Below are 27,988 nucleotides of genomic sequence, written 5' to 3' on the forward strand. Positions count from 1 at the left end.
CCACACATATGCATACACACATGCGTGTACAAGGCATACACAAACACACAACACACACAGGTGCATGTACACATGTGCACACACACTCTACACAGGCCACATAAGATACACAATATACCACACATACATGTGTACATGTGTAACCACTCACATCCCACACATGCAGGTACACACAGGCACACAACACACACCACAGAGATGCACGCATATGCTCACACCACTCATGTACAGGAATATGCACATACTGCACAGGCATGCACATGTGCACACACATGTTCATACGCTACACAATGCACATGTGCATGCATTCACACGCAAGCCACACATGCATGCAAAGCCCCAGCATGCCCACGCACACGCACACAGCTCTCGATGTGGAGTGGATGGCCGTGCTGTCCCAGCTTCCCTATGACGATGCCACCTTCCAGCAGCCCGAGGACAGAGCGAGGGACGGGGGGAAAGTAAGATGCTTGTCTGCAGACTATCATTGGCAACAACACAGAAAGTCCAAAAATTATTGTTATCCTAGAAAAATATTACACTTCATAAAACCCATGTTTATTCCAAAAAAATCTATTCAGAAAGTCTGGAAAGCGTAATAAATATCTGTATAGTGGCCGCCCATCTCAAACATAAAATACAAAGCGTGAACATAAGAATGACCTGTAAACACAAATGCGGGCTTGTAAACAAAGTGCTGAGTCGGGGTCTGGGTGGAAAGCGGGCTCCCCGTGGGCGACGGCGGTGGCGAGTTCGAGTATCCCACGTTCTTCCGAGCTCTGCGAAGCTGCGCTGGACGCTCCTCCAGTCTCCTCATCACCCAGGGGCCTGCGGTGTCCTTCTCCATTCTTGAATTTTAAGGACTCTTGGAGAGGTGAAGGGCGACAAAACCATCGGGAAAGAAAAACAGAGTGCAAATCAAGTTCGTCATGTGCTTGAGAGGATCAGTCAGGCGTGAGGCAGAAGTCCCAACGTGCGGCTTTGGGGGTAACACCATTTATGAACAATACTGGCTAACATTAAGTACTATTATCACTGAAAACGCTGGACAGTCTTCCAAGCATCAACACACACGGAGTTAAAGTCACGGACAACCTGACCTAAGGACACAGGTGAAGTCTCACTCTTGCCCAAATTTGACTTGGGGGCGGCATGTGTGGGGGGCTCACCCGGATGGGGCGAGCCAGGTGTTTCCATCAAACAGGGGGGCGGGCAGGTGGGGAGGAGACCGCAGGGAGTTCCTTGGGGGGAGCTCCCGGGCTCGGTTTTCTAATGACAAAGTCCGTGGACTATGATCCAGAGGGGGGTGGTTCCCCGTGTTTCCAGGGGCAGCGATCTGACTTTCCGGGCACTCTGGCTGCTTGTGCGAAGCCCCCGGGGTGCTCCGGGCTGGGGTAGGGGGTTGGGGTGGGGGGTGCCCTGCACTGGGGAAGCGAAACGAGAATAGCCCCTTCCTTCACCCAGGACTGCTGCTGAGGACGCACAGCCAGGCCGTGCCACTCAGGAATGGGCAGCTCAGTTTCAACTGTGATACTGACTTCTCTAGGCTGACTTTCTGGAAGGGTTTCAAGTATCACCGTGTTCTGGATCAGGTGAGAGAGCAGAGGTATTGTACAGACATTCAAGTAGACTTGGTTCAGCAGGGCAGGTGCCAGCGGTGTCTCTGCCGCCGCCACTGCACGCCGGCCCTTCGCCAAGGGCACAGCGTGGTGCCAGGTGAGCCCCGGGTGGCTCTGTGGCTCTCGGAGTGTGCAAGGTGGGGCTGCGTGCATGGGGGCACTGCAAAAGGTGACGAGCAGAAGCCGTGGCGGAGAGCACAGGCTGGCCCCTCTCCCTGCCTGCTCCTGGGCTCCTTCCCTGGGGCCTGCAATACTCTGCACTCAGACTTTCCACGAACAAACCACCTGCCGGGTGGCACACCTGGGCCCCATGAGCGCGGGGCAGAGCAGTGGCCCCATGGCAGACAGAAGGTACAATGACCTCTGTTGGTTCCCAGGAGGGCAAACCCGCGACCTAAGGGCTATCCAGTTTTTCCTAAGCTACTACTAAGAGATAAAATAATTCAGACCTAAAGCAAAACTATTGTGAACCAAGGCTTTGTGGCTTTGGGGAGAAGCATTTTCTATTGAGAAAGTGTGAAAGATGCCTACGGAAGCTTTGTAGGAAACTGGCTCATGAACCTGCCCCCACCTTTACGTCTCTGGGGAGAAAGGCTCACAGAATAATGGAAGCTTCTGAAATAAGTTTACATTTTAAGGTCTGAAAACAACCGGACCCAGCTAAGGAGTTTTAACAGAATGTGGCATGTTGCTTTTTTGTCTTTTTGAAGTGGTGTGGTTGGTTGAGATGGGGGATGAAGGGAACAAGGACTTATGTCTTCTTAGTGAGACCTGGCTGAGGACCACAGGTGCCCCGCATCCAGCCGAGGGCAGTGGGGCATCCTGGGCTGGCTTGGGGGCACCGGCGATGGGGCCGGCAGAAGGACACGGGGGAGGGGGGGGCACATGCGCTCTCCCCTCTGGCCTGGGCAGCAGCACTGAGGCTGTCCCGGTTTTATTTAAGGAGGAACGCACAGGCCCCCCCCTCGGCACCACGCCCACCGCTGTGCACGTGTCCCCTCCCCTATGCATGCGCCCCCTCCCGTGGGCACGCGTCCCTCCTGCGTGCACACACGCACCCCAAGGGAAACATTAAATGTCACTGCAACATCAGGTGAAAAACAGAAACACAAATGTAACACAAAAGCACAGCTTCTACAAAGTGCATCCCTACCCTGGGGAACCCATCTTTCAGCTCCCCTCTGGGCCCCAGGGGCAGCCGGGCCTCCCGGCCCCCTCCTGGCTCCAGCAGGACCGAGCACACCTAGAAGGGAGGAACAGAGCTCCGGGTGCCAACGCTCACGGATCTCCCGGGGGACAGAGAGGGAAGGCAAGCACAGCGAATCCACTGCTTTGGGAGAGCACAGAGCCTGACCTGGGGTCGCGGGGCCGGTGTCAGGCCCAGTGCTCTTGCGCTTGCTCTCTCTCTCTCAGAAGCTGGGGCGACCTTTCTTGGCTGGAGCCAGGGCAGGAGCCTGGACCCCCCAGCCCCGCAGCCCCAGCCATGGAGGGACAAGGACACAGGGCGGGGGACACAGGCCATGGCTGGCTTGTCCCCAGAGGCATGCGGATCTTATGAGAGGAGGTTCCCATGGCAAAGGTGACACCTGCTAGTCCTGGGCTCTTCCCTCATTCGGGTCTGTGACCCTGAGAGAACACCCAGCACCTCAATCAGAGAGGAAGGGCAATGGATGAGGGCTCTTTGGATCATTTGGAGGGGACCTGGCATCTACCCCTGGGTGCCATCCGCAGACCCCATCATTCTGGCCACCCCAGAACCGCAGAGGCCAGCCCCTCCTGGGAGGCTGTGCCATGAAGGGTCAGTGCGCCGCCCACCCTAATAACTAGGACGCATGTGCGGAAATCTGACCCAGTTACTGGCTTTATCATTGGAAAAAATATCTCTCTATATAAATATAAGCCATGATCGTAAAAGACCTCCAGAGTCTGAAGGAACCCTACAGGCCTTGGGCATGGTGGTGTGCGCTGCAATGAGCCCGTCTGGCTTTGCTCGGGGTAAGGAGGCGGCGAGGTTGGCACAGCGAGGCGTTGGGAGGTCACCGGTCTGGATCCGATCCAGGCTGAACAAGAAAACGTGGAATGAGTGGAGGCAGCCGAGCCTTGCGGTCGGGCAGTGGTCACCCCGGCGGTGCCCGAGACGGGGGCCCAGGCTGGCACCGAGGACCCAGGATGCTCTGCGGGGCCTGCTCCACTATAGCCTGGTGGACGTGAGTCTCTTCATGCCCCTGCGCTGAGCCAGGTTGGACGACAGCACCGGCTCCAGCCGCGGGGCCTGCGGAGTTCTGTTCAGAGCAAAGTAGGTGGCGGCCATGGCACCCTGCGGAGGGAAGGGAGAGGGCAGGTGACCCGGGCGCCCACCCAGTCCTGAGCGGGGACCTCTCCCAGCCATAGTCCCTGGCGCGCAGCGGGGAGGTACCTCGTCCTGCATGCCTCGGGGCGAGGAGTGCCATGAGCTCACCATGCCCAGAATGCTCTGGGGCCTCATAAATGACAGTACTTTCGTTCTATTACCGTGTCCCTCTACATCCAACACCAGCCTTCAGTTGTGCTTATAACTTGGGGTATTTCAGATCCGCATGGAGCCTCAGGATGAGGTTGTAGGACCCGTGCCCTGTGGTGCGTTGCCACACTAGCTGGATTTTAGAGGACTGATTTTACCCTCAAAGGACTGACCCTAAGACCTGGGAGTGGTGCGGCTTCAGTCCTTCTGCACAAAGCTCCAAGCAGCCTCCACCAAGCATGTGAGGCAAAATCTACTTGTTCCCATTGTGTAGACCCCCCCCCCCCAGTCCTCGGAATGTCTGTCAATCTGTCTGGATTGTATAGTAGAGTGCCAGTGTATCACGACTGAGGTGGCCAGAAACCATCGCCTTGCCATCGTTAGGTTTGATGACACCTGGCTTCAGCGACTCTATTAATACTTGTACTGCAAGGTCAGAAATTGCAAAGCTGGGATCACCAGATGGCAAGGGTCTACACAGAGATCCATTAATTTAATGGGCAGCTCTTCTGTAGGTTAAGACCTATTGATCCCTGGGATCATCGATGCTGCTGCGTCCTGATCTTTGTTCCCTCTGCAGGGTCCCAGGGTGTCAGGATGCACTAGTTTAAGAGGTGTAGCTGGATGGCACATTGCCTGAGCTCTGGGACACGTCTCAGAAAAACTAAGTAAGGCAGTGGTGGCTTGGGGTAGGGGATGGCAGACCGGAGCCCTCAGCCCAGCCCAGTGCCCCTGCTCCTGGAGGCACACTTTTACTGTGTCACAGCAGCACCTGGCCACTTGCATATTATCTGGAGGTGTTTCTGTGCTACAGGAGGAGATTCAAGGAGCAGTGACAGAGATCACTGCTCGGGAAGCCCACAGCGTTTACAGTCTGGCTTTTACAGAGACGTCTGTAGACCTCTGCTCTAGAACGCAGGGCTTTGGATCTCTGACACATACAGGACTCCCTCCACCTCTCTCTCTCTCCCTCTCTCACTGCCTCCCTCTCTGCCACTCTCCAACCCCATCTGTCTGTCTGTCTCTGTCTTCTTCTATGTCTGTCTCTGTTCCACACTCATGCATGTGCGTGCACACACACACACACACACACACACACACACACACACACACAAAGCTTCAATTGTTAACAGATGTTGTAACTCATTCAGAGTTCTGTGTGTGATTGCTTGCATGGGAAGAAATGTGTAAAAGCAAATAAATTAGGGGGATACCCATTCCTGCCTCTTACTGGTTCCCTATCTGGTTCCTACACTGTGATTTCTTTAGGTTAATTGGAAAGAGATCACGGCAACCTTCCTGCCCCCCGCACCCCACACCATCTTGCTCTTATGACGACACGTCCGCACCTTCACCAGGTGGACGTCTTGTCGGCTGAGCTGGTTTTGCGACAGGTACTCTCTGTTCACAATCCACGGGTGTTTCAGGACTTGAACTGCTGTCAGGCGCTGATGAGGATCCACATGGAGCATCTTGGACACGACGTCCTACGAGGGAAGACAACAGAAGCTGGTTCAAAGAGTCTCCTGAATAACATTCCTTCATTCCCTCTCATGGCAAAACCTCACCACTCTTCTGACTGATTCTCTGCATTTTGGGGCCAAATGTTTACTTTCAGCTTTAAAAGTAAGTGAATGATTTTTGAATTTTAATTATCATTGCCTTGGTGGCTCACTCCAGGCTTTTATTGTATTAAAGATCTTACATGTAAAGAGAAATTGAATATAGAAATGTTGAATGGTGCATGTAATTTACTGAACTGCTACTTTAGTAAAAATGCTATCCTTCCAAGCGGAGAAACTAAGTAACGACTGTCCCACAGATACAAACCAGTTATGACAATGGATGTAGTGACATTTTTGTTAGCACTGCCCACAAACATTTGCTACGAATCATCATCAGCCACAGAGCTGTCCATCTGTAACCACTACGTAGGTCAAATGGCTAATGTCCAACAGGGTGATTTTCTTTTTTTTTTTTTTTAAGATTCTTTTTTTTTTTTAGGTTTTATTTATTCATTCATGAGAGACACAACACACACAGAGAGACAGAAACACAGAGGGAGAAGCAGGCTCTCCGGAGGGACCCCATATGGGACTCAATCCCAAGACCCTGGGATCACACCCTGAGCCTAAGGCAGATGCTCAAACACTGAGCCAGCCACCTAGGTGCCCCAGGGTGATTTTCTTTTCTTTCTTTTTTTTTTAAATAAAATAATTTTTTATTGGTGTTCAATTTACCAACATACAGAATAACACCCAGTGCTCATCCCGTCAAGTGCCCCCCTCAATGCCCGTCACCCATTCACCCCCACCCCCCATCCTCCTCCCCTTCTACCACCCCTAGTTCGTTTCCCAGAGTTAGGAGTCTTTATGTTCTGTCTCCCTTTCTGATATTTCCCACACATTTCTTCTCCCTTCCCTTATATTCCCTTTCACTATTATTTATATTCCTCAAATGAATGAGAACATACACTGTTTGTCCTTCTCCGATTGACTTACTTCACTCAGCATAATACCCTCCAGTTCCATCCACATCGAAGCAAATGGTGGGTATTTGTCGTTTCTAATGGCTGAGTAATGGGTGATTTTCTTATTTGAGTCTAACATAATAACAATAAAGATTCCTACAACTGGCTCAAAGACAAAGCTCCACCTCACATATTCACACATTGCACTACACGTATTTGCATGTGCTCGCGCACACACACACACATGCGTGAGGCACCTGTTTTCAAGAGCCATCGGGCTTGTCCCTGAAGGAAAGAGAGCCAATATCACTGTCCCTGTTTTGCAGAAGACGTTGACATTGATAGTGATCAAACGAGTGGCCAAAGAAGAGCCATGATGAGAATCCATGCCTTCCTGCTCGCTTGCCCACCTTTCCCTGGTATTCCCACAACATTTCACAGGGAAATAAGGGAGTTAGTGTCTGTACATAGTATGACGATGGCGGACTCGACAGAATTTCTGGTCATAAACCACAACAGAGAAATACTATAGACTAATCCAATATCCTTTTTAAAATAAAGAAATCTGGGACGCCTGGGTGGCTCAGTGGTTGAGCATCTGTCTTCAGCTCAGGGTGTGATCCCGGGATCCAGGATCAAGTCCCACGTCGGGCTCCCTGCATGGAGCCTGCTCCTCCCTCTGCCTGTGTCTCTGCCTCTCTCTCTGTGCCTCTTGACAATAAATAAATAAAATCTTAAAAAAATAAAATAAAGAAATCCAATGCCTTTTAATGTTTGGTAGCACTGATCTTGGTAACTTCTTGAAACAAATACCCCCTGGAAGCAGTATGGTTCCCATTTTCCCATTTCCAGGTGTAAAGCTGAAAGCAGAGAGACCTGTATTGTTTGCTCAAGACCTCACAGTAAAGCAATGTTTCTAGGCGGGACATGCAGGATGTGCAGTGACAACCCCATGGATCCACAGGCTGTGTCTGATTTTGGAGGACTGGAGGTTTTGTCATATGTTTGGTGAACACAGAGAGGGGAAAAGGCATGGGGCAGGTGAGGCTGAAGATATGGTGCTGACAGGGCAGGAAGAAGTCGTCAAGGTCCCAGGAGGCAGTGAAGCCCTCTGCCGGCAGCAGCAATCCTGATACTTGACTACTTTCCTGACACCTTCCTCCTGGCTCTCACTCCCACTTCTAAGGTCACCTCATAAAGAAATGTGGTTTATGACCAGAAAATTAGATGGTGGGTCTCATCCAATCCAGCACCTGAGTCCTGGTCTATACTCATTTGAGACTGAGTGGGTGGATGGCAACACTGGGAGTGTCAGGGTCTGACACACGGGAAGTGCTCACTAAATGCCAGCTGCCTTCTCTGCCATCACCTCTGTCATGACCTCCATCATCACCTCTGCACCTCCTCCACCAACCCCTCTGTTATCTCTTCCACCATCTCTTCTACCATCATCTCTATCTTCTCCATCATGCCCTCTGTCATCTCCTCCATCATTTTCTCTACTGTCTCTTCCATATCTCTTCTATTATCTTCTCTACCATACCCTCCGCTATCTCCTCCACCATCTTCTCCACCAACACCTCTAACATGATCTCCATTATCACTTCCACCATCACCTCTGCCACCTCCTCCACCATCCCCTGCCTTCTCCTCCATCATCTTCTCCATCATCACTTCCACCATCACCTCCAGTGTCATCTCCTCCATCTCTACCATCACTTCAACTATCATGTCTACCATCTTCTCCCTCATTCCCTCTGCCGCCTCCTACACCATCTTGTACAGCATCCCCTCCACCATCACCTCCATTAACACTTTTACCATCACCTCCACCATCTCCTCCACCATCTCTTCTACCATCACCTCCACCATCACCTCTATCATCTCCCTTTGCCATCTGCTCCATCATCTTCTCCACCATCCCCTCTGCTATTTCTGTATGAGGTCACACAGTGATGATGATGGCGGCACTAGATTCAGAACCCTAGATGGTCTACTCCTCTGTCACATTTTATAGTAACACAGGAAATAGACTGTTGATGCTGCTTCATACTAGTGGTTATGTTATCATTTACTATTTAACTAGAGAGGAATTGATGATCTCAACTGAAAAAGATTAAGCTTGATGTTTCTTTAAACAAAGTTTGTCACAAATAGTGAAGCACAGGGAAGCCCCATTGTCAAGTGTTATTTTTTTTTTAAAGATTTTACTTATATATTCATGAGAAATGCACACACACACAGAGGTAGAGACATAGACAGAGGGAGAAGCATGCTCCTCGCAGGGAGCCCAATGTGGGGCTTGATCCCTGGACCCAGGATCATGCCTTGAGCCAAAGGCAGACACTCAACTGCTGAGCCACCCGGGTGTCCCACAAAGTGTTTTAAATAAATACACCTTTGTTCCAGAGTTCTCCTTGATCCATCTGTGATCATTCAGGGCACTCAGTCTGCAACATCACTAAAAGTGTGATGGTTAATTTTATGTGTCAACTTGGTGAAGCCACAGTCTCCAGTGTGTGGCCAAACACCAGTCCAGGTGTGGCTGTGAAAGTCTTATTTAGAGGAGATTCACATTGAAATCAGTCAACTTGGAGGAAAGCAGATGACCCTCCATGATGTTGGTGGTCTCATCCAATCAGATGGAAGCCTTAAGATAAAAAAGACTGAGGTTTCCCAAGGAAAAGGGAAGTCTGCCAGCGATGGGCTTTGAACTCAAGCTACAATGCCACTCTTCCCTGAGTTTGCCACCCACTGACCTATTCTGTAGATGTTACACTCATCAGCCTCCACAGTCTCGTGAACTGATTCTTTTTTTTTTTTTTTTTTTTTTTTTTTTAGATTTCATTTATTTATTCATGAGAGACACGCAGAGAGATGGGGGCAGAGACACAGGCAGAGGGAGAAGCAGGCTCCATGCAGGGAGCCCGACGTGGGACTCGATCCGGTCTCCAGGATTAGGCCCTGAGCTGAAGGCATTGCTAAATCACTGAGCCACCAGGCTGCCCTCGTGAACTGATTCTTAAAATAAATCTTTCTCTCTCTGTATCTATCCACATCCTATTGGTTCTGTTTCTCTGGGGAACCCCAGTATATCAAGACTGTAGAGAATGTGAAAAGTGCTATAAGAATAGTTTTGCGGGATCCCTGGGTGGCGCAGCAGTTTAGCGCCTGCCTTTGGCCCAGGGCGCGATCCTGGAGACCCGGGATCGAATCCCACATCGGGCTCTCGGTGCATGGAGCCTGCTTCTCCCTCTGCCTATGTCTCTGCCTCTCTCTCTCTCTCTCTCTCTGTGACTATCATAAATAAAAAAATAATAATAAAAAAAGAATAGTTTTGCAAAAAAAATTTTTTTTAAATTAACTAAAAAAAAAAAAAATCTATGAGATAAAATACCCGAGTTATTTATATGAAAGGCATCCTCTAGCTTCCTCACAAATACAATGGTTAATACTGAATCTCCACACCTGAGAAGCAAGAGTGCTTGGAAACACTCACCTTTGCAGCATCTGAGATTGAGTCCCAGTTCCCTCCAGAAAGGGCATACTTCCCACTGCCAATCCGAGCCAAAATCTCCTCAGGAGTATCATCTGGTCCATTTGCAAACGGGGTAAATCTGCACAATGAGAGAATGCATGGTTACGAGCTGTCATTTTATGACCTACAGTAAAGTTTACAGCTTGATATTACCTCTCTTTTTGTTGTTGTTCATTTTTTTCTTTTAAGTAGGCTCTGTACTTAATGTGGAGCCCAATGTGGGGCTTGAACTCAAACCTGAGATCAAAACCTGAGCAAGATCAAGAGCTGGACACTCAACCGACTGAGCCACCCAGGTCCCCCTGCCTCTTTGCTGTTAAAAATAATAGCTCTTTCTTTGCCACTGTGCTCCAAATCCAGGATTTATGGGAAAGTGTCACTTATTTCTTATTCTTTGTCCATCTTCTTTACTTGCTCAATGCTGTATGTCAATAAGGCAAGTGTACAAAACTCTGGGGACCCAAACATGAACATCCTTGGACTGTTTCTGGCTTCCCTGGTGACAGTGTATGATAGTGGTTTGCCCAGTCATTTGGTTTCCACAGTGAGACTGTGGTAAAATGGAGGAGAGCCTGAGATTTGAAGTCTGAGAGACCCACCAATAATTGGTTGATCTATTACCAACTCTGGTTCTCTGAAAAATTAATTTTTTAAGACTCAATTGCAAAATGGATGGAATAATGCACCCACAGGGATCTATATGGAGACATATAAGATGCCATCTGCATTTGCCCTACTGTGAGTTATCCTGTCACTTCCCAACATAAACCAGGGCATGTCGATACATGCCTTCCTAGAAAAGGAATTCTATGCAATCCTCACGGCACTTCTTTAGTGGCAAAATTTGTGACCTGAGGTTTCTGTACAGACAACGTGAGTATCAGGAGAATCACAGGGAAATCTAATGATGTGACGTCAGGAAGGGCCGAGACGCCTTCCCTGCTACTGTGTCCTCAAGGCCCAGCCCCAGGCTCACGTGCCTGTGTTCTTTCACTACAGACACTGATCCTCACTTATTACAAGATGCCTCATTACAACCATAGAAAAAGTTGGCTGCTCCCATTAATTCTTGTGAGGGCATTTGCCCATTTTGCTCCAGTGAGCAGTACTGGATGGTCTAGAACTCCTTTTTTCTTCTATGCAAGTCCTTAATAAACTTAAAAACATAGGTCCCTGTGGGTTTCATAGGATCCTAGACCTTTAAGGCTGGAAACCACAAAGTGTCCTCTCCTCCTTCAAAAGTGAGGAAAGTGAGCCAATAAAGGTCAAGAAGTCCAGCCCAGAAGCGGAGCTGGGGAGGGGCAGACCTCAGATTGGGAGCAGATGTGCACACAGCGCACCCAACCCTCCAGCTGTATCACCACTGGCCGTCTCGTCTGATGGCCATAGAAGACAGTCACCTGCCTTCACCTGGCTGCCTTCCTTGAGGTGCTGTTTGACCAGGAAGCTTTCAGGAGTGCTTCTTAACTCAAGAGGATGTTTTTAAGAGATATCTTAAGGGGGTGGCATGATGCCAGGGAGAATGTGGACATGTGCTCAGAGGCTTGGGTTTTTGTGGATGAGCTAAAGTCTGTGTTCCAGTTTCCTAATTTTGGAGACACATTTTGAAGAAAGCACATGGCCAACTTTCTTAATCCTGGTCCCTAGCTGTCCTGAAAGGGCTAAGGAAGTGTTTACCCAAGACCTGGGGGGGGAGGTGGCTCCCCACCCTTGCACCAGGGCAGGGCTGAGACGCCTGCCCCATGATGTCTCGGGCAACCATGCCTTCGTGTGCTGACACCTATGGGACGGTGTGCATTACCCCGCCAGCATGGTGTATAAGAGGGTCCCCAAACTCCAGATGTCACATGCTGCATCGTAGCCTTGCCGCTTCAGGACCTGGAGGGGGGAAGCAGACAACAGATGAGCAACAGATGAGCACTTGGTGAAGAAAGTTCGAGTTCACCATGTGTTATTCTGATGAGACCATGAGCCGGGTCAGTGGGAACGGGGGACAATGTTTATTAACACAAAGTCAACTGTGATGCCCTATAGTAGGATTCCCCAAAGATCAGTGCATACGTGGGAACCACAGCTCTTGCTAGATATGTGACAGCTTGGAATCACTTAATTTTCAAGGCAGAATTTTAAAAAAATTATGGTAAAGTCTACATAGCATAAAATTTACCAACTTAATCAGTTTTAGGAGCACAGTTCAGTTACTCAACCATCCCCACCATCCATCTCCAGAACTCTTTCCTCTTGCTAAACTAAAACTGTCCCATTACACGGTCACTCCCCACATCCCTCCTGCAGCCCCTGGCTTCCACCCCCTCCTTCCATCTCTATGGATTTGACTGCTTTAGGGATCTCACATGAATTAATCATATAGTAATCACGCTTCTCTGTCTTGCTTATCAAACATAACAAACATAATGTTCTCAAGGCTCAACCATGTTGTACGTGGGACATAATTTCTTTCCTTTGTAAGGCTAACACTCCATTGTATGAATGCACCACATTTCGTTCTTCCATTCAGCTGTTGACAGACATGTGGGTTGCTTCCACCTTTTGGCTGTTGTGAATAATGCTGCTTTGCACGTGGGTGGGCAAATGTTTGTTCTTGTCTCTGCTTTCAATTCTGTTGGGTATTGGCATTACTGCATCACATGGTAATCCCATGTTTAGCTTTCTGAGGAATAGAAGAATTTTCTTGTGTCCCAGGATTATATACTTCAAGGGAGGGCAATCCTCTGATATATTTACAGTTGAATAACAATAAAGAAAGCAGCATAAAGACTCCTGGATACTGGATTTAGCTTTACTGGATTTAGGCAGGAGAGCTGTGTTTAATTTTCTGAGACACAAGGACAAGGATCCCAGCGTACTGTCTTTGTATCATTGACGCTGATGCTGTGCACTGTGGCGGCAGCGTGGTAGGTGGTCAGCCAACACAGGAAAATTAGCTGAATGTTCACTGTTGAATCCCATGTGTCACTAGAGGAGTGACCTTCAAAACTCACTTGAACACATTGAACCTGTTTTTTTTTTTTTTTTAATCCATTAAGTGTGATGCCTAGCATCTACCTTGTGTACTTCATGTGGCATATGATGGTAAAAGTAAAAAATATTGGTAAGAGTGCTTTGTAAATGATAAAGTAATGTACTGATTTATTTTATAATTGCTAAAATAATATTATTAATATTACTAATGATCAAATAAGGCAATAACAGAGGCCTATAAGCAGATTATTTTAAAGGGGACCACAGGTAGCATCTGGGTAACCTAAAAGTAGCCTCGCAGCTTACCTGTGTAGGCTCCATGCCCAGCTGTATCTTGTTTCAGCACCCTGCTGTCTTCCTCACGACCACTGGCGGGGGCTACCTCACAGCTTGCAGACCCACTATGCTGTACCAGCGTGCTTTTTCTTCTTCTTCTTCTTTTTTTTTTTTAAAGCAGGCACAAGGGACGCCTGGGTGGCTCAGTGGTTGAACATCTGCCTTTGGCTCAGGGCGTGATCCTGGATCGAGTCCCACATTGGGCTCCCTGCATGGAGCCTGATTCTCCCTCTGCATGTGTCTCTGCCTCTATCTCTATGTATCTCATGAATAAATACATAAAATCTTAAAAAAAAATAAAGTAGGCTCCATGCTTAGCATGGAGCCCAAAGTGGGGCTCGAACTCATGACCCTGAGATCACGATCTAAGCTGAGATCAAGGGTTGAACACCTTTCTCTTAGGACTTGCTGTGTGATTATTGGGCCCTCGCCAGGGCGGTTATGGTCCAGTTTCACCAATAGCTAGAAGGATCCACACAGAGTCCAATGTCTATTTTCCTTCCTGACCCCTCATCTCACCAGCCACGAGCCTGTCCAGTCCTATGAGCCTCTTGGATTTTGTTGCTTACTTAAAACATGAAATTTGGTTTGTCTTCATAAATGTATCAGTGACTTCAGAACCTAACAAAACCATCCCCAGGGAGCCTGGGACAAGTGTACAAGATTCTTGGAGTCTTGGGATGTGGGCCAAGAACCCTCACCTGCAGATCACTATGGGGCTTCTTATTAAATCCCATAGCATTTGGGGAGCCTGGGTGGCTTAGTCAGTGAAGTGTCGCCTTTGGCTCAGGTCATGATCTCAGGATCCTGGGATGGAGCCCCACATCGGGCTCCCTGCTCAGTGGGGAGTCTGCTTCTCCCACTCCCTCTGCCTTCTGCTCCCCCTGCTTGTGTCCCTCTCTTTCTCTCTCTCTCTCACTCTCAAATAAATAAATAAAATCTAAAAAAAAAAAAAATCCCACAGTACTGGCTTGCTTCTACAGTGGAAATCGGTGTGGAGCAGAACTCTGGTACAAGAAGGATCCACAAACAGTCTCCCCGTCTGTGCAATTGTAGGTAGATTTCTAATCACAAGTGACACAGGTGACCTGTTAGCTCCCCTCTGGGTGGCATGAAAGACTACCTGCGTTATTTCTCAGTAACTCCTGGCAAATACGGGGATCTGACCCAAATGGTCTACAATTTTATTTAAAAACATCACCATCAACAATTTTACAAATTGGAAAATAAAATGAGAAAATAACTGTGTTTGAGCAAGTTCAGTGGCTGGTTCTTTTCGGACTCATTTCTATGCCCTAACATCACTGCTGAACTAAATCAAGGCGACTCCAATGAACTAAACAATCCACCTCTTCCCTTGAGGTAGGAGAGGGCTTATCTGCCGCCTCAGACGTCTTACCTCTGGGGCAACGAAGTTTGCTGTGTAGCAGGGTGTCATCAACAGTCCGTTCTCAGCTCGGAGCTGCTTGGCAAACCCAAAGTCACAGATTCGGATGGATTCAGGGTTTCCAGACTCATCCATATACAGTATATTACTCGGCTTCAGGTCTCGATGAACCACCTGGAAAGGTAGCAGGTCCAGGTTGGAGCAGGGAAGGGAGAGGGGGATGCTTTCAGAAGATAAAGGTGGTTTTGTTGGAACAATGATTCTGAGCATGTCCTGCAGCTGGAAGCCAGTCAGCCTGGATGCTATATCCTTTAGGGGCCAGTCTTCCCTTCTCTCTTTCTCTTGCACTGACACTCTCGTAAGTGAGTAAGCAGCTACCCCAAGTGAAATAATTACATACAGGGAAATGGTGCACTGAGGTCAGGTGATGAGCATAAAAAGATTTCTAGAAATGAGTGTTTATGGTGTGCCTACGATGCTCCAGCATGATGAGGGGCTGGGCTCAGCACACAGCGAGGCAGACACGGAGCCTCCATCGTGGGGCATGTGACCAGTGCACAGGGCTCAAGCGATTCCTGGGAGCCCTATAGTTGCATGCACCTGGGCTGATGGAGGTGCAGGGTGCTCCAAGCATGAGGGACAGGGTCAGAGAAAGCTGTCCTGACACCTCAAGGCAAAGCAGCTATTGGGGGCACACAGCAATTTCTTCTGAAGGGGACAGAGGATGATTGTAAGCACACACATGTGCCCCCCCACATCCTGGAACCTGCTCGTCTCCACTGTCCTGTTAAAACCCAGGGAGAGGAGGTAGGAGGGAAGGTGAGCAGATGCACGAGGGCACCCAGCTTGGTTTACAGAGGCCTCTAAGGCAGGGGAGCAGGAGAGTTTTGGGGCCAGGCCCATTACCTCTTTCATTAAATAGAAGCCAATCTAGAAAAACCATCATCATCATCCAAAAGGTTTTCCCTAGGGACGCCTGGGTGATTTAGCAGTTGAGCATCTGCCTTCAGCCCAGTGCATGATCCCGGGGTCCTGGGATCGAGTCCCACATGGGGCTCCCTGCATGGAGCCTGCTTCTCCCTCTGCCTGTGTCTCTGCCTCTCTTTGTGTCTCTCATGAATAAATAAATAAAAAAACAAAACAAAACAAAAGGTTTCTCCTAAAGTGACTGTTCTGGGAAGGTACTTCACACTCACAGACCACTGGGTGGCCACAGAAAGGGCCTGTGGTGCGGTCCTGCAGGGACATCGTCTGGTTGGAGCTGACTGCATCTTAACCCTGATGGATCTGGGAAACAAACTAGGGGTGGTAGAAGGGGAGGAGGGCGGGGGGTGGGAGTGAATGGGTGATGGGCACTGGGGGTTATTCTGTATGTTAGTAAATTGAACACCAATAAAAAATAAATTAAAAAAAAAAAAACAAAAAAACCCTGATGGACCACATATGCAGAGCTGCCCAGGGAAGCACTGCCTGCTTCACGGGAGGTGCTGAGAGACTGGGACCAGAGACACAGCATGGGGCCTCACGGCCTGCTCCCTGCAGGCCGCCTGGGGCTGAGAGCATCAGGTCTGGGAGCAGAGAGCCAGGCTGGAGCCCGGGCTGTATCACACACTTGTGTGCAATCAGCCCTGGACGAGATCCCTAACTTTCTCGGCTCTAGTCTCTCAGTCTGTAAATGAGTCTCCCAGAACCTAGGACTGTGTAAAGGACGGCACGGAGCAGCGCCTGGAACCTGGTGAGGACCGTGGGAAAGCCAGCTCTCACCGCCACTGCCATCTGCAGCATTCCTCTGTGTTGGTTAAGGAGTTCGGTCTTAAATAGAGCAGGTGCTAAAAACTCCAACACTTCCCTTATCGAGCCCAAATATTTTCTCTCTAGACCTGGTCCAGGTAAACCTAATTTCTGTAGCTAGCTCCCGGGCACACTATGGGGGAGATGATCTCAGCCACGGGAGGGGCAGTTGTGATATGGAGGGAAGCCGGGGACAACTGGGGTTCCCGGCTCTGGAGCGCATGAACGCAGCCCGTGGGCCACAGGCTGCTCTGGGGGCGCGGCGGGCTCACCCCCTGGGAGTGGAGGTAGTCCATGGTCTTGGTAATGGTGCGCAGCACGTCGCTGGCCTCCCGCTCCGAGAAGTAGCGCTGCCGGAGGATGCGGTCCAGGAGCTCTCCGCCGCGCATCAGCTCCATCACCAGGTACACGAACTTCCCGTCGTCGTAGACCTGGTGGGGGGAGAGGGACATGCAGTCACCGTGGCCGCCCCCCTGCCCGCCGTGGGGGCAGAAGGGCAGCCCTGGGAGGGGCACAGGCCGGTGCAGAGGCCCGGGGCTCAGTGCCCCCTCCCGGTGTAAAAACAAGGCCCCGGGTGAAAAGAAGTGAATGAGTGTGGATGGCCGTTCCAGTCACAACCTGACGGGGCTCTTAGGGAAAACCAGCTTGCATAATCTGCTGCAAAGCAGGGGATGAGTCAGCGAGGCCAGGAGCTTGCAAGGGTGGGATTTTAGCTGAAACAAATCATCCCGATTCGGCCCCCTCTTGGCCGTGGAGACACTTAGAGGTGGGGCTGGGCTGTGCGCAGAGCACCGTGCTGCCGCCGTGGTTTCTCCAGAGCGGGGCGCTTCAGCCTTCAGTGTGCTCCCCCCTGGAGGGGGTCTCGTTAGCAGGCAGCGACCTGTCCAGCAGCCCCCAGGGGCCCTCCCTGCCGTGGCACGGTGGACGAGACTCGGAGCATCCGGAGCCCAGTCCAGGCAGGGAGGGGAGGCAGAGGCAGGCAGGACCTGCCACATTGCAGCCAAGCTTTTGTCTCAGAGAAGCAATGGAACTAAGAGCTTTGTTACACCACCTTCACTCTCATGAACTTAAAAAAAAAAAAACAAAAAAAACCAACAGCCCCCCAACCCCTCTGCTCTGGCTCTTTTCATGACACGCTTATGTGGGCACCTGTCACCCTGCCCGCCAGTGCCCAGGTGCCAGAAGGACCTCGTGGACATGGGGCAGAGCACCCAAACATGAGTGATTTTTAGCTTACGAATTGGTGAGTTTCCAGAACAAATCACTAAAATCATTTGTCTGACCCTGAGCTGCAAGATGTAAAGTTGGTTTCGGTGTATTCATTTCCAATTTATGAACTCAAAAAAAAAACCAACGCTCTCTGCTGTTGAGAATGTACGTACGATGGCATCCTTGCCTCAGAATCACTCACCCCAACATGATAAATGTGGTTTGAAAAGCTTAGGAGGTTTTCAAATTAGCTGATTTCGGCTTGTGGATCTTAACATAGAAATCAACACCAAAATGGGCGGAGGTGCCCGAGACCCACGGGGGAAAGCTGGGTTCACTTGATGCACATTACCCTCGGCACTTGTTTCACATCCGTGTTGTGCTAGTATTTTGCAGTCCCCTTGCTCCAGAAATGACGGGGCCCAAGGGGAAGTCGAGGTGGCCTCAACATCTTGAGGTTTTGGGTTTGTGACACTGGAGTCATTCTGGAGTGTGAGGGTGAAGGTGGTGAGGTGAAAACTGTGTCCCCTGTGGCCCCAACACCACAGCCCCGTCCTCTGTGCCTCCGATGGGGTGGATTCCTGCTCCCGCCCCTCTCCCAGGCCGGGACCCCTCATTGCCCAGCAGAGAAGAAGGAAGCTGAGAGAAGCCCCACGGCCAGAGCCGGGATCTGGGGTCTCGGGTCTGACCCCGCCCCGTCTCATCCACTCCACGCTCTCCATTTCTTTAACGTTTAGGAATGGCACTGAAAAATAATAACACATCTGGATTAGAATTTGCACCAGCGTTCTCTTCCTCCCTTATATTCTACATTATCTGACTTGGGAGGAGTGGGGGTGGTGCTGTCAGAGGGATGGGGGTGAGCAGTCCCACGACTCTGGTGATTTTGGGATGCACGTGGCCAGAGCCAGAGTTGGGGGGCCCTTGGGGGGCAGCCACCGTGGTGGAACCACGAAGAGAGCCTGCACCAGACCAACGCGAGCTTTGGTGCCAGGTGAAAAACGCGAAGCACAAACAGCATCGCTGCAGCGTGACGACCACTTACGTCTTTGAGGGTGATGATGTTTGGGTGCTGCCCGTACCTCAGGAGAATCTCGATCTCTTCCGAGGGGTCTCTTTTACTCTTATCGATTATCTGGAACAAGCAGAGCATGTGACTTGAGGCTTTGGGACGGTGTCAGCCAGCGCGGACCCCTCCCACCCCTCCTCCCCTCCAGCTCGTGCTCAAGCGGGACCCGGGACAGCGGCCTAGACGTTCACGGCAATCCTCTTGCCCAACTCTTGCATGAGAGAGACATTTATAAAAAGCAGGCATAAGCCTCAGCCGTGAATTCTAAGCTCTTACAGGGTTGGGTAGAGGAGGGTGGGTTTGAGGAGCTCACATAGGCACCACCAAATAACACAAGGTGCTCTCAGCCCCCACGGTGGGCTCGGAGTTGGTGGCCTGAGCTCTTTGGCCAAAATGAGCCTCCAGCTGCTGCTTGCATCTCTCCTTGCTCTGTGGCTACACACCAGCAACAGAGGGTGAGCAAGTGCAAGGTTCTCCCCCAAGAGACTCCACGGCTGGCAGGGATGCCGAGTCGACTGCTGGGCCTTAGGCACACAAACGTTCCCTCCCCTCGGCCACCCAGCGTCTGTATCCCACGTTGTAGGATGACACATAAAATCCTTCCACCCATGAAAACAGATGGTTTCCAATGACAGGATGAGGTGTCAGCGAAGAGAAGCCTACTTCGAGCAGGGGTCATCTGTTGGCTGCTATCTCTGGTTTACTTACGCCCTCGCTCCCACTTTTATGTGGACGGAACTGGTGGTGAGAGAGGACCCCGTCCAAGAGAATCCCAAGCACATGTGTTAGAAACAACACTCAGAATGGAAGTCCTTCATACTGTTCTTGAATATTAGTTTCCCCTGATTTAAAACTATTTGCTATTTGGAGAATGTGCAATCGTTTGACTACCAGAGTAGGAAGGAGAATTGCTTTTACTTTCTCTCATGTCAAAGACTCTAAGCAGAGCTTTGCGTGAAACTCAGTCTTTTGTTTAGATGAACACAGAGAGTGCTTGGCAGCAACTGACTCACTGTTGGAACGCTGCCCCTGGACACCCCTCGTCCCTTCCCTCCGCTGTCAGGAAAGATCACCCTGGTGCCGGTGCCCACGCTCCTCTCCCCATCTCTCCAGCCGAGCTCCAATGACACCAGCGCCCCAAGACCACAAGCCCAGTGATGCGTGTTGTTAAACAAGCAAAAAGTAAAGCTCCTTTTCTTGACACATTTTTCTCCTTTTGCTGCATTTAACTCCAATAAAGTTCTCATGTGGGCACCAGGATTGCTTCTATTATTGAAATAAGCTAACGGATAATACATTGTTCTAAGGGAGAGCCTCTTAAAAATTTTTTTTAAAAAGATTTTGAGAGACAGAGAACACATGAACTGGGTGGGGAGGGGCAGAGGGAGAAGCAGAGTCCCCGCTGAGCAGGAAGCCTGACGCAGGACTCGATCCCAGGACCGGGGGCTCATGACCTGAGCCAAAGGCAGATGCTTAACTGACTGAGCCACCCAGATGCCCCTAAGGGAGAGCCTTTTTGAAGGCTTATTCAGCAGAGTGGGGGTTCCTTAATATTCTGCTTGGACTGAGTGCTGGTCAGTGGGGTTCTAGGACCACTTCTACTCCAATGGCCCATGGGATCATTTAATCTCTCTGGGCTGTAACTGTCTCTTTGAAATTTGAGAAGGTTAAAATACATTAGTGGATTTAAAAAAATTAGTGGTAGATTCATTGTTTTTTTCAAATAAAATTTCATGATAAAAAAGGTGTATTTGTAGCACAAATCTGTTTTGTCACCCTCACAATGGAGGTGGAAGTGGGAAGTGTTTCCTCCATTGCCAGTGGCCCAGCAGGCAGTTACGGGGACACATGGAGTGGCTGCGCACACAGCGCGTCCAACAGGAGCTGAACCATCCTCCTTCCTCCTGTGGTGTCTCCCTGTGGTCGAGCTGACTGGAAGCCAGAGAAAAGGCAAGGCAGGGTACTGTGATGAGGCCTCTGGGCACAGGGCACGGGGGAGGTGGGTGTACAGGGAGGTTGGGGCACCCAGCCTGGCAGGGAAGTCCTCTGGTAGAGCCGTGGCTGGCACAGGTTCCTACAGCTGCCCCGCTGGCTTGCCACCCTCCCCCTGGTCTGGGCAGGACAGACAGGGGCCCACACAGCTGCACACTCTGGGCAGACCCAGAGTTTGGATCCTGACCGTTGTCAGCAAGTGCTGGCTGCTTTTACCCACAAGTCTTTTTCTGGGAATTTTGTTTTCAAAAGGTAAGAAGAGTCCTCACAGAGATGCTGAGCCATGAGGCATGATTACTGGTCCCCGAGCCCATGCTGGTCTGTACCAGGGCCCAGACGGCAGGGTGCAGAGAGAGGTCCTGAGCAGAGTATTTAGACATGTCAAGGAATGAAGTTCCCCTCCGTGGGCTCAGTCTTCTGGGATTGCCATCGTTAGACTTGCTTCTAGATCAAGAAAGCACTGGTGGTGGATCAACTTCCTTATTCTGAGAAGAATACTGCATTGTATATAATCTTGCTGCAGCAACATAACCAGGAAAGAAATTCTCAGCAAATGTGTTTCTGAGCAAGGCCGGCTCTCTGCCATGCTGGTGCTCAGATGACCCTGGCGGGCCACAAAGAAGGAGTCAGGAGGAACGGCGTCTGTCCTTCTCACCAGCAGTGGTGGCAGACAGCAGGCAGGATGCCGCCCGGGCTCAGCCCCCAACCACGGCCGGTCAACCAGCCTTCCACGGTGTCACTCTCCAGCTAGCTGCACATCTACGGGGCTCAGTGAGCACACCTGTGACACACGGGATGGCACACAGACTGTCTCTGCACGTGAAGCATATAGATACAGACGCATCAGGTGCACTTCTTGTGTCGTTTCCCTTCCTTCCTTCCTTTTCTTTTTTTTCCCTTTCTTTCTCTTTCTCTCCCTTCCTTTTTATTTAATTATCTATGTGAGCTCTATGCCCAACGTGGGGTTTGAACTCACAACCCTGAGATCAAGAGCCTCATGCTCTACTGACTGAAGCCTCTCCTTTTGGAAGAAATTAAGATTTCCATGCTGATCAGTTTTCCTTCTAAAAATAAGCTCTATTCATCACAAACATTTGTCTCCATCCTATTGCATTTTTGGAGAACTTACCTACACATAAAAAAATGAGCACAGGAACGCTAATGCTATTGTGAACAGTCTGTTGAGAGCACAAGGCGGGCTCCATGTCAGGACAGCCTGCCCAGCTCCCGGAGGACGTGGGTCCGCCCCACGTCCTCCCTAGAATTAAGGACTGGGTGACACAGACTCTCATAGTTGTAAGGATCTTACTTCACTTTCACCTGAGTGTTTTGCTAAAGCAAACTAGAGTTCTTCTAATAACAGAACAAGATGCTCCTGAAGAGAAGGCTTGTAGGTCCCTCCAGGAGGAGCTGGCCGTGGCTCACGAGGGGCATCCATCCATCCCTCGAATGCACCTTCCAGCCCGCAGGACTTGGATGAAGAGGTGTCTGCTTGTCTGTCTGCAGATGACAAGGGCCAGCAGGAAACACTGACGCCCAAAGCACATTCGGCTTCAGACTCTTCAGCCACATGGTATTTTTGTGGCAGCTTCTGGTTCCTTGATCGGTAAAACACCTCAGTGGCCAGGTTGTGAGATCCCTGAGGACAGGTCTGTGTTCTCAACCACAACCTACCCGTGTGTCTGCTGCCGAAAGAGCGTTAATAACAAATGATGAAAAGGAATGAATGCAACTGGCCTAGTGAACAAGGGATTCTGTGCAGAATAAAATGTGTTCCATGGACAAGAAATGCTCTACCAACACCTGTGTTGTCAACGCTGACAATACAAAAGAAGCCAAAGAAAGGCATGAAATGACTTGGAATGTGAAGGAAAGCTCCTGACTGATATTTCTCTCTTTTTATCACCCTGGTCCTTGACACCACCAAGTATCTCAGTGGGGGTGGACAGATGGGAAACAAGGTATGCAGTATGTCAGGTTAAACATGGGGGCCATGGAGTATGGGTGACAGGACAGGAGCCACAGGGGGTCGGGGTGCAGTGGGGAGGCCCGGACGGAGAGCAGGGACCCCTGGAGATGAGGTGGCCGGCTCTGGGTCTCGGGGAGGAAAGTTCTGGCCCAGGGAAGGCAAGCCTGTCACCCAGGTAGGAGCGTCAGGTGTTCTGGGAATAGCCTGGGGAGCTGAGTCCAGCTGGAGAGGGGGCTTGAGAGGGGGACAGGTAACAGGCCTTGCTGGTGGCTGCTGCCCGCCTAAACCCCCCGGCAGTGGGATGGAAGACCATAGGAGGGATCTTGAGCAGAGAGAGGAGACGGCATGTACGTTGTGAAGACTGGGTTTTGGCTGCCGTGTGGAAGAGGCTGAAGCAGGCAAAGGTGGGCCTGGGGGCTGCAGGGTGTCTTGGGGCCCCAAAGGCAGGATGTGGGCCCCAAAGACGTCGCATCCTAACACCTGGAGCTGACAGATAAGTTGCTGTGCTTCCAGGAGGAACCTGACTGAGTAACTGGAGACACTGGGATCACCTAGATTACCAGGTGGAATCAACCCTGTCACAAAGGCAGGCGAATGAGAGCCACCAGCCGGAGAACAGCAGGGAACACACAAGGAAAGGCCCCTTGGATCCAGGGTCACGGGGACCCCCACTTTCTCCAGTTCCATCTTTGCTGTAACGTTTAGGGAGCTTAGAGGCTCATTCAAACCACGCAATTTCCTTGCAGACCCTGTGACTTGGGCTTTACATTTACTACCGCCCCACCCCATCTGCCCTGGGTGGCTGTCTCATTCTCTCATGACCTGGGTGACCTCTCATGCTTCCCTGAATTCATGGAAGTGAGCTGGAGTGGAGGCTTCGGGCTTCGCCCCTTGGAAGTGAGAGGCAGCTCGCTTGGATGGACCTCAGCTGTGCCCCTTACAGGCTGCGTGTCCCTGCGTGAGCTGTTAGGCTGTCAGCCTCTGTGCCCTTGAGGGGGTGTCATCATGGTGTCGTGAACATCGGCTGGCTTAACCCACAGAGCGTCTCGGGTTCAGTGAGTTTGGCACACGGCGAGTGCCGTCCCTGTCATCATCATGGTCGTCCTAACAGAACTTGCGCTAAGTCTGAATTCTATCGGGCAGCCCCATGGCTCAGCGGTTTGGCACGGCCTTCAGCCCAGGGTGTGATCCTGGAGACCCGGGATCGAGTCCCACGTTGGGCTCCCTGCATGGAGCCTGCTTCTCCCCCTGCCTGTGTCTCTGCCTCTCTCTCTCTCTCTGTGTCTTTCATAAATAAATAATCTTAAAAAAAATCTGAATTTTATCTAAGGCTTGCTGTTCCTGGTCTCATGAACTTCAGGTGTTGCTTCGTGACTGATGTTTGTGTTTTGAAACTGAGGATCCAGGTGGCAGGAGCGGTTCCTCGAGTGTGCGTGTTGGTTCTTTGTCCTGCAATCGGTACACACCCCAGTTGTTTGCAGACACCATCTGGAACTCCCTCTCGGTTGCACCTACGTGGGCTCCTGAGAAGTTGGGACATTGACGGACACAAGGCAGCTTCTCCACAGTGAATGAGCCCCGATATATTCCCATGGCTCTCCCCACAACACAGGGCCAGGAGCCCTTCCTTTTAGACAAATTGGCTTCCTAGGCTGTCTAGAACGCGAGCCGGATCACGCTGAGCCACAAAGACTGCAAAACATAAAAACCAGAGACCCTCTTCAGCAATTCGTGTAAGGTGCGTACAGCACCTTTGATAGAATGAGAGAACACTAATGATTTTTTTTTTCGATTCAAATAAACCTCTCCCCTTCACGTGCGGCTCAATCCGAGTTACCTTCTGCACATCACAAGTGATTCCCTGTTAACCTCAAATTAAAAGAAAGGTGCACTTGTGCCCGGCCATCTGTGCAGTTTTGTGTCATGTCATTTCAAAGTCCTGTACAAGCGCATCTCCTCTCCTCGCCTTCTGGGGCTGGCTGTGAACGTGAAGGTGAACTTGGATCGTGCATTGGACTGTTGAGCTGCGTGCCCCACGGAAACAGCCTGGGTGCTGAGAAAGTGGGGCACATCTGTTCCCCCATAATGTGCCTGACACAGAGGAGAGGAAGAGAGGACGTAAGGATTTTCCCATCTGCTCCATCAGCATGAGGCAGGTGCACCGGTGGGATGTCCTACGCCGTCAGCCCCAGGTGGTGCCCTCAAGCAGGATGAGGGGCAGCACCTGCCTGACCGCCTGAGGCCAGGCTCTCCCACTGGGAGATGCTGGGCAATCCAGCCTTGTCTATCTCGGCAGGGAGGGAGGGACCGAGCCTCGGATTCAGACTCCAAACCAGCATGCACTGAGTCCCTACTGTGCGCATGCTGCGCTAAAAGTTTTGTTAAGTGGTTGCTAGACCTGGCGTCCTTAATCCTTTTTTATTTTTTTAAATTTCTTTCTTCATTCAGGAGAGTCACACAGAGAGAGGCAGAGACACAGGCAGAGGGAGAAGCAGGCTCCATGTAGGGAGCCCGATGTGGGACTCGATCCCAGGACTCCGGGATCACGCCCTGAGCCAAAGGCAGATGCTCAACCATGGAGCCACCCAGGTGCCCCTGCTCTCACTCATTCTAAGAGCTGCACAGAAAAACGCAGCTGAGAATAAATGCAAAACCAACAATCTTGTTGACTGGGAATATACTTGGGTAGAGAGGTTGAAATATGGCCTTAAATGTATTTAAAGTGATGACAGAGTAATTACAGTGGCAAAATTAGGCACCTATAAGACGGAAAAATATGCTTAAAGCAAAACATGATATTTCCGGGAATGTGAGAACGACCATATCCCGCCCGCGCTCCCAGGCTGGAGGCTGCAGGCCTGGTCTCTGCAGCGCTGGCAGTTCCTGCTCCGTCCGCCAGGGGTCCTGCCCTGCCCCTGAGTAGAGCTCTTCCAGATTGTCCCCCTGCTACTCGAAGCCTGCCAGACAGGCCACCCTCATCTCCCAAATATCAGTTTGCTGGAATTTATCTGCGTGAGATATTCGCCCCACATCCCCGAAGGAGGCTTTAGGTTGAAGGTCTCTATGACATCATGGGTTGGGTAACTGTGGAGGACGGTGGGAGGGAGCCGCCCGGTGCAGGACACTATAAGCAGCATCCTCGGCCTCTGTCCATCAGGCCCCGGTGGCACCTGCCATCCCAGTGTGAAAACCAGGATGTCGGGAGCAAAACCAGCCCCACTGATTACACCTGCCCCAGACAGAAGCCCCTGCCCTCTGGCTGCGTCCCACTGTTCTTCAAAGTTGCTGTTCATTACGTCGTACGTTTTTCTGCTCATTACGCAGACGGGAGGTTTCTGAATCCCCTATGCAGTGGGGTGTGGGGGCCCCGACTGGCTCTGACTAGGCCGTGTCTCAAAATGAAACACACCCTTTTCCGTGCACGCGAGAACGTGCATGGCTGGGTCTGCCCCTGCTCGCGTGCTGGCGGGATGCTGGGGGCCAAGTTCGGCCGCCAAGGCTCAACAGGACGTCTGCGGAGCTGAGGTCCAACTGCACACCAAGCATCAGAGGCCACGCTGTCAGCGCTGCGCTGTTGCGAGGCCTACTCAGCTTTGCTGCTAAGTTCCTCCCTCAGTGGGGACACTGCTACTCATCCACCACTCAGCTGACCCACTAAGAGGCCACAGACTATTTCAATTATGTTCTACCCGGAAAATACTGAAAACGAGACGGAGGAGCGATCTGCAGGATGTGAAAACATTTTGGTAACAAATGGGTCCATCCTGAATGCGGAGCTCTTTGCCTTGAAATTCCTGCCACTTCCTTCACCCTTGAAGGAGATCCAAACCAAGAGCAATGACCGGACCGCTGTGATTCCAACCAGGAGCGCGCACGGGCTCCTGACCCAGCTCTGGGTCCCGGCACCTGTGCGGCGGAGGGTCGACACTCCTGCCTGTGTTTGGCGAATTTAAACACTTTCCAGACGACCCACTGTGGTCTCAGTGCTGATGAGGGAAATCCTGCAAGGTCTAGCAGCTCAGTTTGTCCAGGGAACTTCAAGGCTTGGAAAAAAAGCAAGGGGAGGGATGGAGCAGGACCTGGCTTTCTGCTGCACGAAGCTGCAGCTACGCATCTGGCTCGTGGGCCCTGGGGTGAGATGCCTCGGATGTTCCCAGCACGGTGTGGCCTCAACAAGAGACTTGGGGACCAAAGTAGAGACACGAAACAAAACTGAATTCAGACGGTGTTTTTCTAGGAGAGCTGGATATGGGGACAGTACGGGGAAACACACCACTGCCTCTGTCAATGCAAGGTTTCTTTTCAGAGGCACAAAACATAGCTGATAAGCCTCACAGAGGCAGGCTGTTTTCTAGAAGGGCATCGTGGTCACTGAGCCAGCCGAACAATAGATGCATTTCTTCGTGCTCACTGGAAGCGGTGATTGTTTCTGGGATTGCTGCCGGTCACCCGATAAGCTGCCTAAAGAAATTCTGTGAGAAATGACCCAGGCAGAAAAAATTCTTGGAAGCCCACGCAGGCATGTGGAGCATGTGTGACGTAGGTTCTGAAGCACAGCTGAGATCCTCTCATCCAGGGCAGAGTGCAGGTGCACGCCCCACATCGGGCTCACCTGCCCACGGGAGCTGCACCTGAGCGGGGAAACAGGGGCGTCCACACACACACTCCGCTGGACTCTCCCAAGGAAGAGGAGAAATTAAACTCCTCATCACCCCACGCTTGGAAATACATGGAGCCGCACACACCCGGGCCACAGAGGTGACCGCTGGCGACACCATGCCGCACCTGCTATAGGACGCTGGGACCTGTCAGCGGTACGTGTGCACTCTGGACCCACTGCTCCCGGGAATCGTGCCGCACTCCTTTCTTCGGCTCCCGGTAACGTGCTCCTGACTCCTGGGCTCCTGGGCAGGTGGGGTGCCAGGAGTCTGTCCGTGCAATGCACAAACTGTTCCCCCGTATTTCAAACATTCTTTCTTGGTTGAGGAATTCAAGATACATTTGTTTTTTTTTTTTTTTTACAGGTTTTTTTTTCTTCTTCTTTTTTTTTAAAAAGATTTTATTTATTTATTAATGAAAGACAGAAAAAGAGAGGCAGAGACACAGGCAGAGGGAGGATAAGCAGC

The 27,988-nt window shown here is 50.9% G+C and overlaps 1 protein-coding gene across 7 annotated transcripts in view; it reads right to left on the reverse strand.

Moving 5' to 3' along the window:
• Positions 1–536: 536 nt before the first annotated feature.
• The window catches only part of RPS6KA2 (ribosomal protein S6 kinase A2), a 345,946-nt gene continuing 318,494 nt past the window's right edge, over positions 537–27,988 (reverse strand). For all 7 annotated transcript variants that reach the window (XM_072830504.1, XM_072830506.1, XM_072830518.1 and 4 more), the window contains 7 exons: positions 18,878–18,967; positions 16,896–17,054; positions 14,845–15,006; positions 11,929–12,005; positions 10,089–10,206; positions 5,469–5,606; positions 537–3,936 (listed from right to left, as the gene is read on the reverse strand). In XM_072830504.1, the coding sequence (XP_072686605.1) occupies positions 3,811–3,936; positions 5,469–5,606; positions 10,089–10,206; positions 11,929–12,005; positions 14,845–15,006; positions 16,896–17,054; positions 18,878–18,967 (870 nt within the window). In that variant the 3' untranslated portion in view covers positions 537–3,810. The remainder of the gene's footprint in view (positions 3,937–5,468; positions 5,607–10,088; positions 10,207–11,928; positions 12,006–14,844; positions 15,007–16,895; positions 17,055–18,877; positions 18,968–27,988) is intronic.

Source organism: Canis lupus, chromosome 1 (genome assembly GCF_048164855.1).
Source record: "Canis lupus baileyi chromosome 1, mCanLup2.hap1, whole genome shotgun sequence".
NCBI lineage: Eukaryota > Metazoa > Chordata > Mammalia > Carnivora > Canidae > Canis > Canis lupus.